At 31.0% G+C, this 16,055-nt stretch overlaps 2 protein-coding genes across 2 annotated transcripts; both read left to right on the top strand.

Moving 5' to 3' along the window:
- Window positions 1–1,456: 1,456 nt before the first annotated feature.
- On the top strand, window positions 1,457–3,544 carry LOC109163539 (protein FAR1-RELATED SEQUENCE 5-like). Its single transcript, XM_019312288.1, has 3 exons — window positions 1,457–1,484; window positions 2,151–2,964; window positions 3,166–3,544. The coding sequence occupies exons 1-3, from the start codon at window positions 1,457–1,459 to the stop codon at window positions 3,542–3,544; spliced, it is 1,221 nt and encodes a 406-aa protein (XP_019167833.1).
- Window positions 3,545–3,625: 81 nt separating this feature from the next.
- Window positions 3,626–4,198, top strand: LOC109163538 (protein FAR-RED ELONGATED HYPOCOTYL 3-like). Its single transcript, XM_019312286.1, has one exon. It carries the CDS (start codon window positions 3,626–3,628, stop codon window positions 4,196–4,198), a length of 573 nt encoding a protein of 190 aa, XP_019167831.1.
- The last annotated feature ends 11,857 nt before the right edge of the window (window positions 4,199–16,055 follow it).

The raw sequence follows: 16,055 nt of genomic DNA, 5'->3' as shown, positions 1-16,055 counted from the left end.
TTCATATGTTTTTTATACTAATACTAAAATTTGTACTATATATACAACATACATACAAAGGTTATATATGGGGTAGGGGTGGGGTGAGGGGGGCCAGTCCCCCCCCCCCTCCCCCCCTCTGCCCCCCCCTTTAGCTCCGTCCTTGCGTGGGACCAAAAGTGCGAAAAACTCCAACTTACAACACATAGAGATTTACAAGCATAGGCCATACCTAAAGAACCTACAAAATATAACATTGCAAGGAAAGTCACTAAGGAGCTTAATGTTGGAAAAAATAGCTTATAATGACATAAAATGACATAATAAGTGGTTGTTTTGTGGTACAATTATTAGTGGGGTCCACTCCGAATTTGGGTTGGGTCAAAGGGGATTCGGGTTATTCGTAGTGAGACGAAGAGATTGATATATTGTACGCTCAAAACGGATAATAGGTGAATAAGATATTGATTATCACAGTAGACCCATTTGAGTTGGAAACATGAAGGGAAAAAAAGAAGCTTTTGTCACACATTGGTTTGGGAAGTGGGTTTGCACCACCATTTATACAAGAGCTATTCTAAGGCTTATTGAATTGTATAGCATAGAGGCTTTCTCTCGCAAGCCTGAAAAGGCAGGCTATGGAGGTCGAATTGAACTGCTGCTCGTTTTTCATTCTCAAAATTTCTGCTTCTACTCCTTTCTTGCTACTATGTTCTAAGCTTTGCTCTAGTTCGTTGGGTTCTCTGTTTACGTTTTATACTGGGAAACCTAGGCTACAATGCTCCTAGCACTTGTGGGAGGTAGCAAATAAGGTTTTAAGGAAAGAGTGTTTCGCTCGACTCGTACTAAACACCATCCCTCGGTAGGGGTGGGAATAGGGCAGGCCCCTTGTAGGGGCCTATGTCCTGGCCTAATTAAAGCCTAGTTAGGCCTTAGCTCGTTTAGTAAAAAGGTCAGACTTGAGCCAATTTCAAAGCTTATTAAACTAAACAGGTCAGGCCTATATATAACAGGCTCGGCCTTTAGGCCTACAGGCCTGGCCTATATATATATATATATATATATATATATATATATATATATATATATATATATATATATATATATATATATATATATATATATATATATATATATATATATATAGGGTTGCATTCACATGCAAACACCATTAAAATACAAACCTGTGAACAAATATGAGCCATTAGATTAGATGAGATTAATGGATTAGATGTAATATGGAATAATTGACGCCAGCCTAACATACCATGCGAAAAGGGCAAATCAGACAAAATGATTAAATCCTAATTAAGGAGAAAACACGATTTAACTAGTCAGCCTAAATTAAAGGAGTTTAATTATAGTATAATTACATATCCTCCTTCAAATAGAGCACTCTCAGTCCGACACCAAAAACCACCAAAACACAAACCACCGTGCAGAGAAGAGAAACCGGCGCCATTTGAAGGAGACAGCCATGGAGAACACGGGCACAGCATTCCCAGGTAAGCATCGAAATACGATTATTGATCATGTAGAACACCCCGTGCTTAGAATTTGAAAAGTATGAGCATAAGTGTATTCATGAATAAGAAGCTATTACTGTTTGAAATATATAGGGTTGCATTATCGTGCTTAGTTATTGAAAAGTATGAGCAAAAGTGAATCCATGAATAAGAAGCTATAATTGTTTCAAATATATACGGTTGCATTACCGTGCTTGTTTATTGAAAAGTATGAGCATACATGTATTCATGAATAGGAACCTATTAATGTGTGAATTATATAAAACTGTAATGGGGAAACCCAGTGCAAATAGCAGTTACGGGAAACCCTACACAAGCACACGATACAAAACTGTGAGCACGGGAGGGAGGAAGAGATTAGATAACTAAGCACAAAGTTAGATAGTCACATGCACATATAAAAAAAACACAATGAAGCTACTGTGCATATGTTGGCACATGTGAGGGCACGAAAATGGGTAGTCGGGAACAGCCCTCTAAAAAAGAAAAAAAAAAAAAAGGAATTTGAAAAAGAATAAAAAATTAGCACAGTATTAAACCCAGAGCGCACATAATATAGACCCCAAATTGCAACGCAATTACACACTGAAGCACAACATTCATTAATCGACGAAAACTGAACTATATAATTGTTATCTTGAATAGGTGACGCCCACTGTGCAGAGCATGTAATGGAATGCGAAATGGAAATACATAAAGATGGAGCAAAATATTGGACACCACCAACAACAAAAGAAAAAACACCGTTCGAAGGACAACGATTCGAAACAGTTGAAGACGGAATTGAATTCTACGAGGAATATGCCAAGGAAGCCGGGTTTGATGTTAGACATGGAACAAAACGTAGAAACCGATTTGGACAAGTGTCAATAAAATACATGCTATGCTCACGCGAGGGTTACAAGGCCGAACGGAAGGAACCCAACAACAGCTCAACAGTAAAACAGAGACGGAGGAGAGTGTCCAACAGGATAGGCTGTAAGGCACGTATTGTAATGACAAAGAGTGACAAAGGCAGATATAAAGTACATGCAATCCAACTAAAACATACCAATTGTTTATGCTCAGATGCGGCCAAACCTTTTTTAAAGATAAATAGGCAACTTGACATCGGCCACAAAACCTTCTTGGCTCACTGTGCAAAGGCAAACATCGGACCCACAAAAGCTTTCAGACTGTTCAAAGAGATGGTGGGGAGTTTTACAGATGTAGGAGCAACATGCATTGACTTTTGCAATTTTAGACGGGACCTATTGGCCTATATAGCTGAGGCCGACGCCCAAATGGTGATAGAAGACATGTTCAAAAGAAAAGAGGACAACCCGGACTTCTATTTCGATTTCGACATAGACGACGAAGCACAATTAACAAGGTTATTCTGGGCAGACGCTGAATGTCGAAGGAATTACGCATATTACGGTGATGTCATGTCATTCGACGCCACATACAGTACAAACAGGTATACATCATTTAAGGTTTTTAATATTCTGACCGCCCACTGTGCACACGTTGTATAAATGGTGTGCGCGGTGTACTGCAGTGAGGGGGAAATGATCGTGCTGAACGTTGTAAACCACCGAGCGCACCAGCGTGCAGTATACAAGTCGGCAGGTTACAAAAAGTATGCTTAATACTAATTACAATCGTGCTTACACTGCAGGTACAAGTTAGTGTTCGTCCCTTTCACAGGGGTTGATAACCACAAAAGGTGCATAACATTTGGGGCAGGATTGATTGCGGAAGAAGATGTAGAGTCATATGAGTGGCTAGTCATGAAGTTCAAAACTGCAATGGAATACACCCCAAGATTTACTACAACTGACCAAGATCCAGCACTAAAAATAGTAGTACCACACATTATGCCAACAACAAGGCACAGATTCTGTATGTGGCACATCATGGCAAAAGTTGGGGAGAAGGTAGGGGTTGCATTGTTGCAAAACGCAGACTTCAAAAAGGAACTAAATAACACCGTATGGGATGACACATTAACAGTAGATGAATTTGAGAGGAGATGGACAAGACTAATGAAGGACTAAAATCTTGAAGAACACCGGTGGTTTGCCCAACTGTACGAGGCACGTGCATCGTGGATACCTGCATACTTTAACGACATACCAATGGGAGGTCTGCTAGGAACCACATCACGGTCAGAATCAGAAAACAACTACTTTGGTAAATTTACGAACCACCACTGCAGCTTGGTAGAATTTGTGGCACAATACAATAGTGCCATTGGAGAACAGAGGCATAGACAATCAAAACTCAACGCAGAAAATGGAGGTTCGTGCCGTGAAACTAAAACCCCTTTGAGTATTGAAAAGCACGGTGCTAGAGTTTACACCGTAAATATATTCTATGAATTCCAACAAGAGGTATGGGATGCCAGTTTCAACTGCCACATCACCGACAAAAATAACGTAGGAGACACATGGACTTACCAAGTGGAAGAAACTGGTGGAAGAATGTTTGAAGTAACAGAAATCCCAAGCACGAAGCAAGTTGAGTGTGCATGCAAGAAATTCAACCCTGTCGGTATACTGTGCAAGCATGTGCTACAAGTTATGAAGACAAAAGGGTATGAAAAAATCCCCCAACAGTATATCGTCCCACGATGGACACGAGACGCATGTGCACAACCAATATACGATGTCCCATGGGCAAAAAGAACAAAAATACCCAAGGCAAAATGAAACAACAAAAGTTGCAAACCAACTATGGAATGAATTCTACAACTGCATGGGATTAGTGAATGGTTGGCCAGAAAAGATGGACCAAATGTTGGCAGCATTGCAACAACTCAAGAAGGACCTAGAAAACGAAAGGCAACAAACACAAGAGGGTCCCAACAATGAATCCGTGTTTGAAAGACTAGTCGGATCAAGCAAGCCGAACGACATACAAATAAAACCACCCCAAGTTGCAAAGAACAAAGGGAGTGGGAAGAGACTCAAAAGCAACCGAGAAAAAGCAGCCACGAACAACCAAAAAAAAAAGGAAAGAACATGCAATATATGCGATCTACCAGGGCACAACAGCCGCACCTGTCCAGCTAAACTTGCATAAGACGAAGATTGCAAAAGTTGAATACAACAACGGATGAAATAATATAATTATGTTTACATTCACATTTAAGAACCATATTTACTTACTTCTATGAAGTAATCATTTTTTATGCCCTATATATGCACACAAATACCCATAAGCCAACAAACAACGCATGGAGTCACGTGACTATTTAAAAAAAAAAAAAAACAAGCAAAAAAAAGAACGCACAGAAAGGTAGCAGGACGCGCACACTAACAATATTGAATGACGAATGCGCGCACAGAGGGAAAACTACATGCGCACAAACATCCATAAGCCACCAGAACTACGACGCGCACAGTAACAAAGATGAATTGACTAATGCGAGAGTTGGCAACGCGCACATAGGAAAATATATATGCGCACAAAGATCAACCAGCCAACACCCATGAGGGCAGGCGAGTCTTACTGGAACGCATGGAGGCACCTGACTAATTTTTTTTTTTTTTTTAAAAACGCACAGAAAGGAAGCAGGACGCGCACACTAACAAAATTGAATTAACGAATGCGCGCACAGAGAGAAATATATATGCGCACAATCATCCATAAGCCAAGTTGGCACCGAAAAGTCGAGCACACTTCAGAACTATGACGCGAACAGTAATAAAGATGAATTGCCTAATGACGAGGGCACGCGAGTCTTACTGGAAAGGACTAAATAAATTAATCACCGGACAAACAAGCGAATTAGAACGGGCACAGTAACAAAATTGAGCTAACGTAAGCGGGATTAGGGAGTACGCGCTGAGCAAAACATATACGGGCACAACGAACCATCAGCCCACAAACACCGCATGGCTGCATGAGAGAGTGTACACTATAGAATTAAAAAAAAAAAAAAAAAAAAAAAAAAAAAAAAAAAAAAAAAAAAAAAAAAAAACCAAGCACACAACGCATAAGGACACGCACACGAACAAAAGTGATTTAACAAATACACGAGTAGACTGCGCGCACAGAGGAAAATATAAGAACGCACACAGATCCATAAGCGAACACAGCCCCTCTCGACGCACGGGGGTGGAAAAAAAAAAAACAACACACTAACAGAGCACGACATGCACAATAACAAAATTGAATAAATTAATGCGACTTAAGAATGAGCACACAAAGCAAAGTAAACAAACATAGAACAGTGACCAAACACACAGGAATGAGAAATGCGCACACCGGATCGGAAAATCTATATCTATATATATATATATAAAAGTAAAATCCTCCAAACCAATTTTCCCCCCAAAACTTAGGGTCATTTATGTAAATTCATATATATTTTGTTTATGGAAATAATAATTATAGATATAAAAATTTATATATATAGTCATTTATATATACGTGTGATATTATATATATTAGATGTATATATTGATAGTAATAATATATAAATTAGGTAGTAAAACAATAATTAAATAATTAAATATAGTAAATATTCTGTGTGATATATATATATATATATATATATATATATATATATATATATATATAGACATTATGTACAATTAATATTTAATTTAATCTATATCTATATATACTAATAATAATAATTATTATTTTATTACCTAATTTTACTTTCTATATTTTTTAAATAAATTATTATACTTTCCTTTCGAATTACTATTTTCACCTATAAATACAAATTTTTAGACTTTAACATTCATTCATCTTCCCTCACACTACTGGTTCTTCATGATTTTAATATATTCCTACGTTTTCTTCAATCCTAGCAAAACTCATTCACTTAATCTCTACTTCAGGTAATTGTTACTACTCTCCAAATTCTTTTGTTTAAATCTAAGTTTGTTGAGATTGATGATGATGATCAATGAATAATATGCTTCGCTTATTATTATTATTGGATTTATTTGATTCACATGCAGGTTTCTTATCAAGGTGGTTAGGATGCTATTAAGGTTGATAGAAAGTTTGTCTTCGAGGGTAAGATTTTATATTCACCAAAATTATTATTTTCCCCGAGTACTATATGTATTGATATTATATGTGATATTATATGATATATGTTATTAATGTGAACACAAGTATATTTATCGATAAATGGTAATATTGTGAGTGGTGATTCTCGAAATATCGAGAATGAGTTTCGATTTGTAGAACCCGTGCGTTATGTAAATACTTGGCTTGAAATTTTTGGTGTTGCATACATAGTAGTATTTTGAAATTATATTAATACTGGATTATGGACTATAATTATATTTTGGACAAATCATGTGGAGAAAATTGTATTTCTCTTTTTTTTTTTTGAAAAATGTATTTGGAGAAAATTATATATTCTGGAGAAAATTGTATTTTTGTGGAGAAAGTATATATATATATATTTTTTTTTTTGAAAGGAAAACTAGAACTTTATTAAATTAAGTGTTCGAGACAAGTAGGAACAGAAGAAAACCACACAGAGGGACCAGTTGGAGAAAGTATTTATTTGTGGAGAAATAATGAAATTTTGAGAAAATAATATATTGTGTGGTGTCCAAGTAAGAGTGAGTACTGTTTACTTGGACTATTTACTACTCATTGGGCTTGGAATCACATGAGAGTGTATCACATAAGTTATGATTCAGTTTCCAAATTGTTTGAGTGGTAGTAGGTAGGAAAACCAAACTACTTGGATCATATATTATCCAGTGGCTTGGAATCTTTTAGTCCAGTTTTAGTCCAGTTTCAAAGTGGATTTCAAAAAATTTGGTTACTTCTCCATAAATAACTATTTATTCTCCATACAAGAAAATGTATAAATCCACATGTATTTTGGAAAAGTATAAAATTATATGAGTTTTGAAAATATAAAAAATTCAAATCATTATTTTACGGGGTGAAGTGAAACTTACTTAACTTATGCTAATTTTTGTCTACATTCTATTTTTGTGTAAAATTATTTATACAGGTGAACATGGATAGGAATTCGGGATGAACAAGTTGAGTAGGAATAAAGTTTAATTATTTGTTATTTTGAGGAAAATATTGTTGTATAGTAATTTCAGTTTTAAGTACTAAGTTGATTTTGAGATATTATTTGATGTTGTAAATTTAGCATAATTACCATAAATAATGTTTAATAATTGACAAATTCTATTAGGCAATAAAAATTAGCATGATAAAATCTTTTGTACTATGGATACATTATTTTTAATTATTTCGGTTTAATAATATTATATCTTATTTATAAAAAATCAAAGTAATACTTTTACTACTATTGAATATTGATGGACTAAAAATAATCTTAATTATTATTATGGCAATTAATAGGTATTTAGCTTTAAAAAATCTTTAAATATATAAATTATACAACCATAGAATCAATTAGTAGGACAATTATATTAGGTAATCTAATTAATAATTTACTTTTTAAATTATATCCCCCTTTCAATAATGAATATAAAATTTCTTCCGTGAAAATATTTATGGCAATTTTATTAAATTATAATTAATAAAATATGAAATATAATTAAGAAAATGAAATTATAAAATTAACAAAACATGAATATTTATAATTTTTAAAAAATATACATACATACACTTTTTTTTTAGATAAATACATACATACACTTATGCACTATACTAATAATAATACAAAATTTAAATGTTACTTTTTAAAAAAAAAAAAATTAAATGTAATTTTTAATTATAAATCGATGAGTGCATATAATAGTGTTTATTTCAGTGTATTTTAGAGAATAAGGTTACATGCTTTATATACACAAAGAATAGCTAAATGATAGGAAACTAACATAGAATTATTCTAACAATCATAATAATGCTAACCGCTCAATAAAATCTATCAATATAAATTATAATTAATGAAATTATATTATATAATTTTCCTATATACATATTAATAAATATTATGTGTATATACAATGTATTATACAATCATATAAGGAAATACGTCCGATTAGAGTTTAAGTTTACTCATTCAAAATTTAAAATTTAAATTTTTTTATTGATTTCTAAGTATATATAATTTTGTTAGTTATTATTCATATTTTTAGAATTATAATATATATGAAATATAATTAGGAATAAATCAATTTAATTATGTGAATTTTTTCTATAAATTTATCTAAATATGTAATGATTAGAGATTCTATTAACCATACAAAATTTAAATTTTGTATGTTATGAAAATAGATACTTGACCAAATATGTAAAAGTCCAACTATATTATTATATTGTACAGTTTAACATCTTTTCATTTTTGTCTATTTTCAATTTTAAATTCTTAATAACAAAAATTGCCACAATATTTGTATATACAATGTATTATACAATCATATAAGGATATGCGTCCGATTAGAGTTTATATTTATTCATACAAAATATATAATTTATATTTTTATTGATTTCTAAGTACGATTCTCTTAGTTATTTTTATTTTTAGCATTATAATATATATGAATTACAATTTGGAATAAATCAACTTAATTATATGAATTTTTTCTATAAATTTATCTAAATATTACACGATTAAAGATTATATTAACCATACAAAATTTTAATTTTAATTTTGTATGTTATGAAAATAGATACTTGACCAAATATATAAAAGTCCAACTATATTAATATATTGTACATTTTAACATCTTTTTATTTTTTCTATTTAATTTTAAATTCATAATAATAAAAAAAATTTAATGTGTAAAACACTATATTTTTTAAAAAATACAATTGGATAAATGTCATAAATTGGTACAAAATCATTTATGTTTATAATAATTAAAGAAAAAAATAATTCAAATATGTGAACCAATGATTTCAAAATGAAATTAATACACAATTACAAATAAATTTAGCATGATTAGATTTACTTTAATTAGTTTTAATTTTTTTAATGAAATGACTTTTCTTTATCAGTTTTTGATAGGAGACTAAGGGAGTGTTTGTGTTGCCGGAAAATATTTTAAAAATAAAAATACTTACTAATAATAAATAATTTTAAAATATTTTTTAACCCCTAATAACATGTGTAAATCTTATATTTTTTTAAAAAATACAAATTGATAAATATCATAAATTAATTAGTACAATATCATTTCTGTTTATAATAATTAAAGAAAAAATAAATAATTCAAATATGTGAAGCAATGATTTCAAAATGAAATTAATCCATCTATACTATTAATTTAATAATAGTAAATAATAATTTACACCAATCTATATCTATACTATTAATAAAAGTAAAATCTTCCATTAAAATGTCTCTTACCCCTTTTGATACGAGATTGTCCTTCAAGTTCTAGCATAAACAATTCCTATTGATGCTCGCATATACCATGACTGTCAACAAAAGTCAGGGCCAAACACTAACTCACATTGGGTTATTACATAAAAAACCAGTCTTTAATCACGATCAATTGTACGTGACTTTTTCCCGAGTCACCCATCCTGGTGGCCTGAAGGTTTTAACTCTACACGGGGATGGATAAAATTCTGTTACTACTACCAATGTCATCTACAAAGAAATTTTCAATAATGTGTAATTCAAGCCAGTGTTATTATAAGGAAATAATAATTTACATCAATCTATATCTATACTATTGGTGTAATTTTATAAGGAAATAATAATTTATTAATTATTATTTACACCACTCTATATCTATACTATTAATAAAAGTAAAATTTTCCACAAATAATGTTTAATAATTGAAAAATTCTATTAGGCAATAAAAATTACTATTATAAAATCTTTTGTACTATGGACACATATTTTTAATTATTTCGGTTTAATAATATTATATCTTATTTATAAAAATTCAAATTAATACTTTTAGTACTATTGAATATTGATTGACTAAAAATTATCTTAATTATTATTAAGGCAATTAATAGGTATTTAACTTTAACAAGTCTTCAAATATATGAATTATACATAGTAGCATTCAATCAATTAGTAGGACAATTATATTAGGTAATCTAATTAATAATTTACTTTTTAAATTATATCTCATTTTCAATCATGAATATTTTCTTAAAGCATATACACAGACTATGCTTATCAATATAGAATTAAAAATGTGTGTGTGTGTGTGTGTGTGTGTGTATGTATGTATATTTAATGTATAATATGTATTCAAAATAATTTTAAAATATTATTTTACCCCTAAACATGAGAAAATTTTTTATTTTTAAAAAAGATACAATTTGATAAATATCATAAATTAATTATTGCAATATCATTTGTGTTTACAATGAGAATAATTAAAAAATAATAATTTAAATATGTGAATCAATGATTTCAAAATAAAATTAATATACATTACAAATAAATATAGCATGATTAGATTTAATTTAATTAGTTTTAATTTATTTAATAAAATGATTTTTCTTTATCAGTTTTTGATGGGAGATTAATGGAGTGTTTGGGTTGCTGGAAAATATTTTTAAAATAAAAATAATTTAAAAATTTTTCAACCCATAAACATGTGAAAATTTTATATTTTAAAAAAGATACAATTTGATAAATATCATAAATTAATTATTGCAATATCATTTATGTTTACCATGCGAATAATTAATGAAAAAATAAATAATTCAAATATACTATTAATAAAAGTAAAATGCTCATTTTCAACATTCTCGCCCAAATTAATATGAATATTAATTAAATAGTAAAAAATTAATAAAGCTTATTTGGTAACAATAATATTTCTAATTGAGTAATTGACTAATTAACTACAATGAAACTACAATGAAAAAAAAGAAATTGTCATGATCATTGCATTTTAATTATAAAAAAAAAGAACAAAAATTAAAAATTAGACGGAAATATTTCAATAATATTCTACATCAATAGGAAATGCATATTTTAAAGTTTAAATAATATAAAGGTAAATTAAAAATATAACGGAAATATTTCAATAAAAATATTATACATCATTTAAAAATGGAACGGAAATTATTTAAAAATATCACTGCATCTGATAGTCTAATTGACTGAAAATAAAAAAGAATAATTGGCTGAAAATGAATCTGATATTACTAATTGACTGAAAATATAAAAGGATCACTAATTGACTGATATTCTACCATTATATATTTTCACCCGAGTCACCCATCCTGATGGACTGAAGGTGTTAGCTCTAGACGAAGATGGATAAGATTGTGTTGCTATTAGCAATGTTGTCTATAAAGATGTTTCAATAATGTGTAAATACAATTTGTGATATTCTGTTTTTTTTTTAATGGCAAAATTGCTATATATCTAGACAAAAAATATATTTTTCATACAAATGAATTAGGATATTAATTCATTCTTATAACTGAGTTGCTAAAGAACAAGCATATTTGCCTAATTTATAAAAATACTGAACAATGATAAATAAAACCTCCAAAGCTACAACACCGCATGCGTACATCTACACATTAGTTATTAATTTGAGCACTTATTTGCTCAAATTCAAGCAATGATAACATAAAAACACAAAGGATCCAAACTATACTTTCAATTGCACTATATAATATTTGATGTTATAATTTAAATAATTATATATCGATCGAAATATTCTTAATATATTACAACAAATTCATTCCCTGCATGGCACGGGTGAAAATACTAATAATAATAATAATCCAAACAAAACTAAATACAAAATAAAATTAAAATTAACAAAAAAAAAAAAAAAAGACAAAGGGGAGCCACGAGCTTCCTTTGTAAATGATGTGAGATCATTTTGATCCCACATTGAAAATATTTGAAAAGATGAGCTCTTGAGCTCTTCTATATAAGAGGTACAAACATAATTGTTTGTCCATCAATGTGGCAAGTATTGAGAAGTCAAAATGTTCTTATTTAAGAAACCTTAGCTTTGTTTCTTTTTTGTTTTTAGTTTTTCATTATTTATTTATTTATTATTTATTTATTATTAGTGGGGTTTGGGAAAGATTAACCCAAAATATATGTGTTGTTTTAGTTTTTAGCAGTTTGGAGCGAGCAAATTACTGAGTTATTAAATAATATTTTGGTGTTTTGATTAAAGATAAATTGTTAAAATTTTGACGAAATTATTAATAATCAAATAATAATAATAATAATAATAATAATAATAATAATAATAATAATAATAATAATAGTCCAAACAAAACGATATACATACTGAAATTAAAAAAAAAAAAAAAAAAAAAAAAAAAAAAAAAAAAAAAGACAAAAGGGAGCCCGTGGCTCCCTTTGTAAATGATGTGCAATCATTTTGATCTCCAGCTCCTCTTACAAACATAATTGCTTGCCCATCAATGTCGACAAGTATTGAAAAGTCCAAAGTCTTTTTTTTTTTTTTTTTTTTTTTTTGTTTGTTGAGAAGTAAAGGAAAATTAAAAATGGAAAGGAAATATTTCAATAATAATATTTTTAAATCATCAAATAGTAAAGATATATTTAAAAAAATAGTAAAGATAAATTAAAAATGGAATGAAAATATTTCATTAATAATATTCTACATCATCAAATTAAAATGGAACAAAAATTAAGTAAAAACATCACTGCATTTATATTATAATTGACTAATTGACAGAAAATAAAAAAGAATAATTGATTGAAAATGAATCTAATATTACTAATTGACTGAAAATATAAATGGAAATGAATATTAATAATTGATTGCAAATAAAAAATGATCCATAATTGAAAAAAATAGTCAGATCATTGCATTTTAATTAAAAATTGAAGGTTGTGAGTTCAAGCCTCAGTTGAGGCGTTATTGGTTCTTTGTGTTTCAATAGGTTGAGAAAGTATATGAACAGATACTACAATGTAATAGAGCCAGTAATATTAAAAAAAAAATAAAAATTGAAGGAAAATATTTCAATAATAATATTATACATTATCAATAGTAAATGTATATTTTAAACAATAGTAAAGGTAAATTAAAAATGAAATTGAAATATTTCAATAATAATATCTACATCATCAAATAAAAATGGAACGAAAATTAGGTAAAAATATCATTGCATTTGATATTCTAATTGACTGAAAAATATAAAAAATAATTGGCTAAAAATGAATCTGATATTACTAATTAACTGAAAATATAAAAGGATAACTAATTAAGTGATATTCTACCATTATATATTTTCACCCGGGTAACCCGTCTTGATGGATTGAAAGTGTTAGCTCTAGACGAAGATGAACAAGATTGTGTTGTCACTACCAATGTCGTCTACAAAGAGGTTTCAATAATGTGTAAATATAATCGGTGATATTAAGTTTTTTTTTTTTAAATGAAAAAAATGCTATATATCTTGACAAAAAAAAATATCTTCCATACAAGTGAATAAGGATAGCAATTCATTTCTATAACTGAGTTGTTAGATAACAAGCACATTTGCCTAATTTATGAAAATACTAAACAATGATAAATAAAATCTTCAAAATATAGCACCGCATGCGTACATCTAAATGTAGCTATTAATTTGAGCAATTATTTACACAAATTCAAGCAATGATAATATTAAAATATATAAACGATCCAAATCATATCTTTATTTAGATGTACCATATTATATTTGATATTCTAATTTAAATAATTATATATTGATTCATATATTATTAATATATTACAACAAATTCATTCCGTGCATCGCACGGGTGCAAATACTAGTTAATCTAATAAATATACACACCACGGCATAAATTAAAAAACAGCAAAAGTACACCACGAGTTAAGCGCAACAGAACAATACCTACACATACCAAAAAACAACACTGGCAATAGAAAACCGCTAGACGGATAATACAGCTACGCAATTCACGAAGTAAAACTAAAAACAAAAAGCGTGCGGCCAGCACAAGTAGCAAAAAAAACGCCCGTAAGCAGAGTATACAAAAACAGTGTGCGCATTACATGCACCACCAAAACACACACCAAAAGATAAGTAACAACACGATACTAAGTGGAAGGGGGGGGGGGGGGGGGGGGGGGGGGGGGGGGGGGGGGAACTGAAATCGACTGGTAAGCGCGACCGAGGTTGTCTTCCCTCATCACATTAAACTTCGAAGTGACCAACTCATTCATGTACCGCAACCGTAACTTATGCAACACCGTACTATCTCCCTTAACTAGGCCACAATCCCACTCCCGAACCCGCTGCCCAACAAAAGTCTCCATGTGTCGCATTAAAAAAATACCAGAATCAATCGTATTCTTCGAATCACGCCATCCCATCTGCAAACGCTTGGATTCAACACCGGCACACACTGTTGCCCTTGAAGGAGAAATCTCTTCAAAAAACTCAAATAGGATCGCCTTCTAAAATTGGGAGACACAAAGCAGAAATCAGAAAAATATTGAAACTAGAGCCATGAATACAAGACCAAAAAGATACAAAAAATATATACAAGATAATCAAAAAGAGTTGGAAGCAAGGCACAGAGCACTAACCAACACATCAACACAAGCACCATACTTGTCAGCCTTCGCACCGGGATGAGAGTCGTTATCAATAATCTCATACCGACCACGGACAAAATCAAAGCACAACAGGAAATAGTGACCACGGCGTAGAATCGGGAAAAAAAATCTGCACAAAGCAATAGCATTAAATATAAAAGGAAGTTACTGTGCAGGAAAAAAGAATCCCCGCAAAATATGAGAAGATGAAAACATAAAAAAACCACCAAACTCAACAAAACCAACCATACCATATCAATCTCCGTAATATTATCATACGGTGATAACCGAAGATCCATCATCAACCTCTCACGAAACCACACGACCCTCCGATCCCATAGACGAGAAGTATCAATAACAATAATGAGCTAACACAAACGACCAACCAAGCACAACAGAAAACCTGTCAATAGTAAACCAAACAACCCACAAAATATAGATTGAAATGCAATAGATGGAAATACAACTAACCGTGGTCGTCGTAGACGCAAAAAGGCGTGACGGGGCCGACTGAGGCTTAGAACCCTCCAAACAATTAAGCACCACAGCCCAAGCATCTATAACTGCACAATCAACCTGTGACCCTGGAGTAAGCGATAACAAATTCTCCCAAGTCGCAGACCTAACACCGGCTGAAAATATAGTACGCCCCCTATAACAAAAAATACACCAAACAGTCACAATAAAATACAAACTACACGACTCACCGACAACAAAGAAAAAAACTCACAAAACTAACATGTCAGCAGTCGAACCCCCAAGCAACCAATTCACGATTAACGCCTCTTCTGGAACATCAGGAGCAGGAAACGTAACACACTCACTAACGCTGAACGGCTGATACTGAAGACGAGAGGCAACGACCGGAATATGAGAAGCAGGAGACTTACTAGGACGAACAGGTTTAACCGGAGCTGCACAAACTGGCCCCCCAGAAACCGTCGGGCCAGTCAAACCACTACCACCGACACACACCTGCACAACACACAACCGTAACATGTATTACCCACACCAAAACCAACCACCAAACCAGCCATGCGAAAATAAGAGACGCCAAAGCACATGAAGTACA

Source organism: Ipomoea nil, unplaced genomic scaffold, assembly GCF_001879475.1.
Source record: "Ipomoea nil cultivar Tokyo-kokei standard unplaced genomic scaffold, Asagao_1.1 scaffold3030, whole genome shotgun sequence".
Lineage (NCBI taxonomy): Eukaryota > Viridiplantae > Streptophyta > Magnoliopsida > Solanales > Convolvulaceae > Ipomoea > Ipomoea nil.
Note: the sequence above shows the minus strand (reverse complement) of the source record. Positions and strands in the feature narration are given on the sequence as shown.

What these genes read in the sequence shown, in the direction of transcription:
- LOC109163538 (XM_019312286.1), top strand. Translation starts at nt 3,626, where the DNA reads ATGGGAGGTCTGCTAGGAACCACATCACGGTCAGAATCAGAAAACAAC.
- LOC109163539 (XM_019312288.1), top strand. Translation starts at nt 1,457, where the DNA reads ATGGAGAACACGGGCACAGCATTCCCAG. An exon ending in CACGGGCACAGCATTCCCAG is followed by an intron (nt 1,485 to 2,150) that starts GTAAGCATCGAA and finishes TATCTTGAATAG; the next exon opens with GTGACGCCCACTGTGCAGAG. An exon ending in GCCACATACAGTACAAACAG is followed by an intron (nt 2,965 to 3,165) that starts GTATACATCATT and finishes CTTACACTGCAG; the next exon opens with GTACAAGTTAGTGTTCGTCC.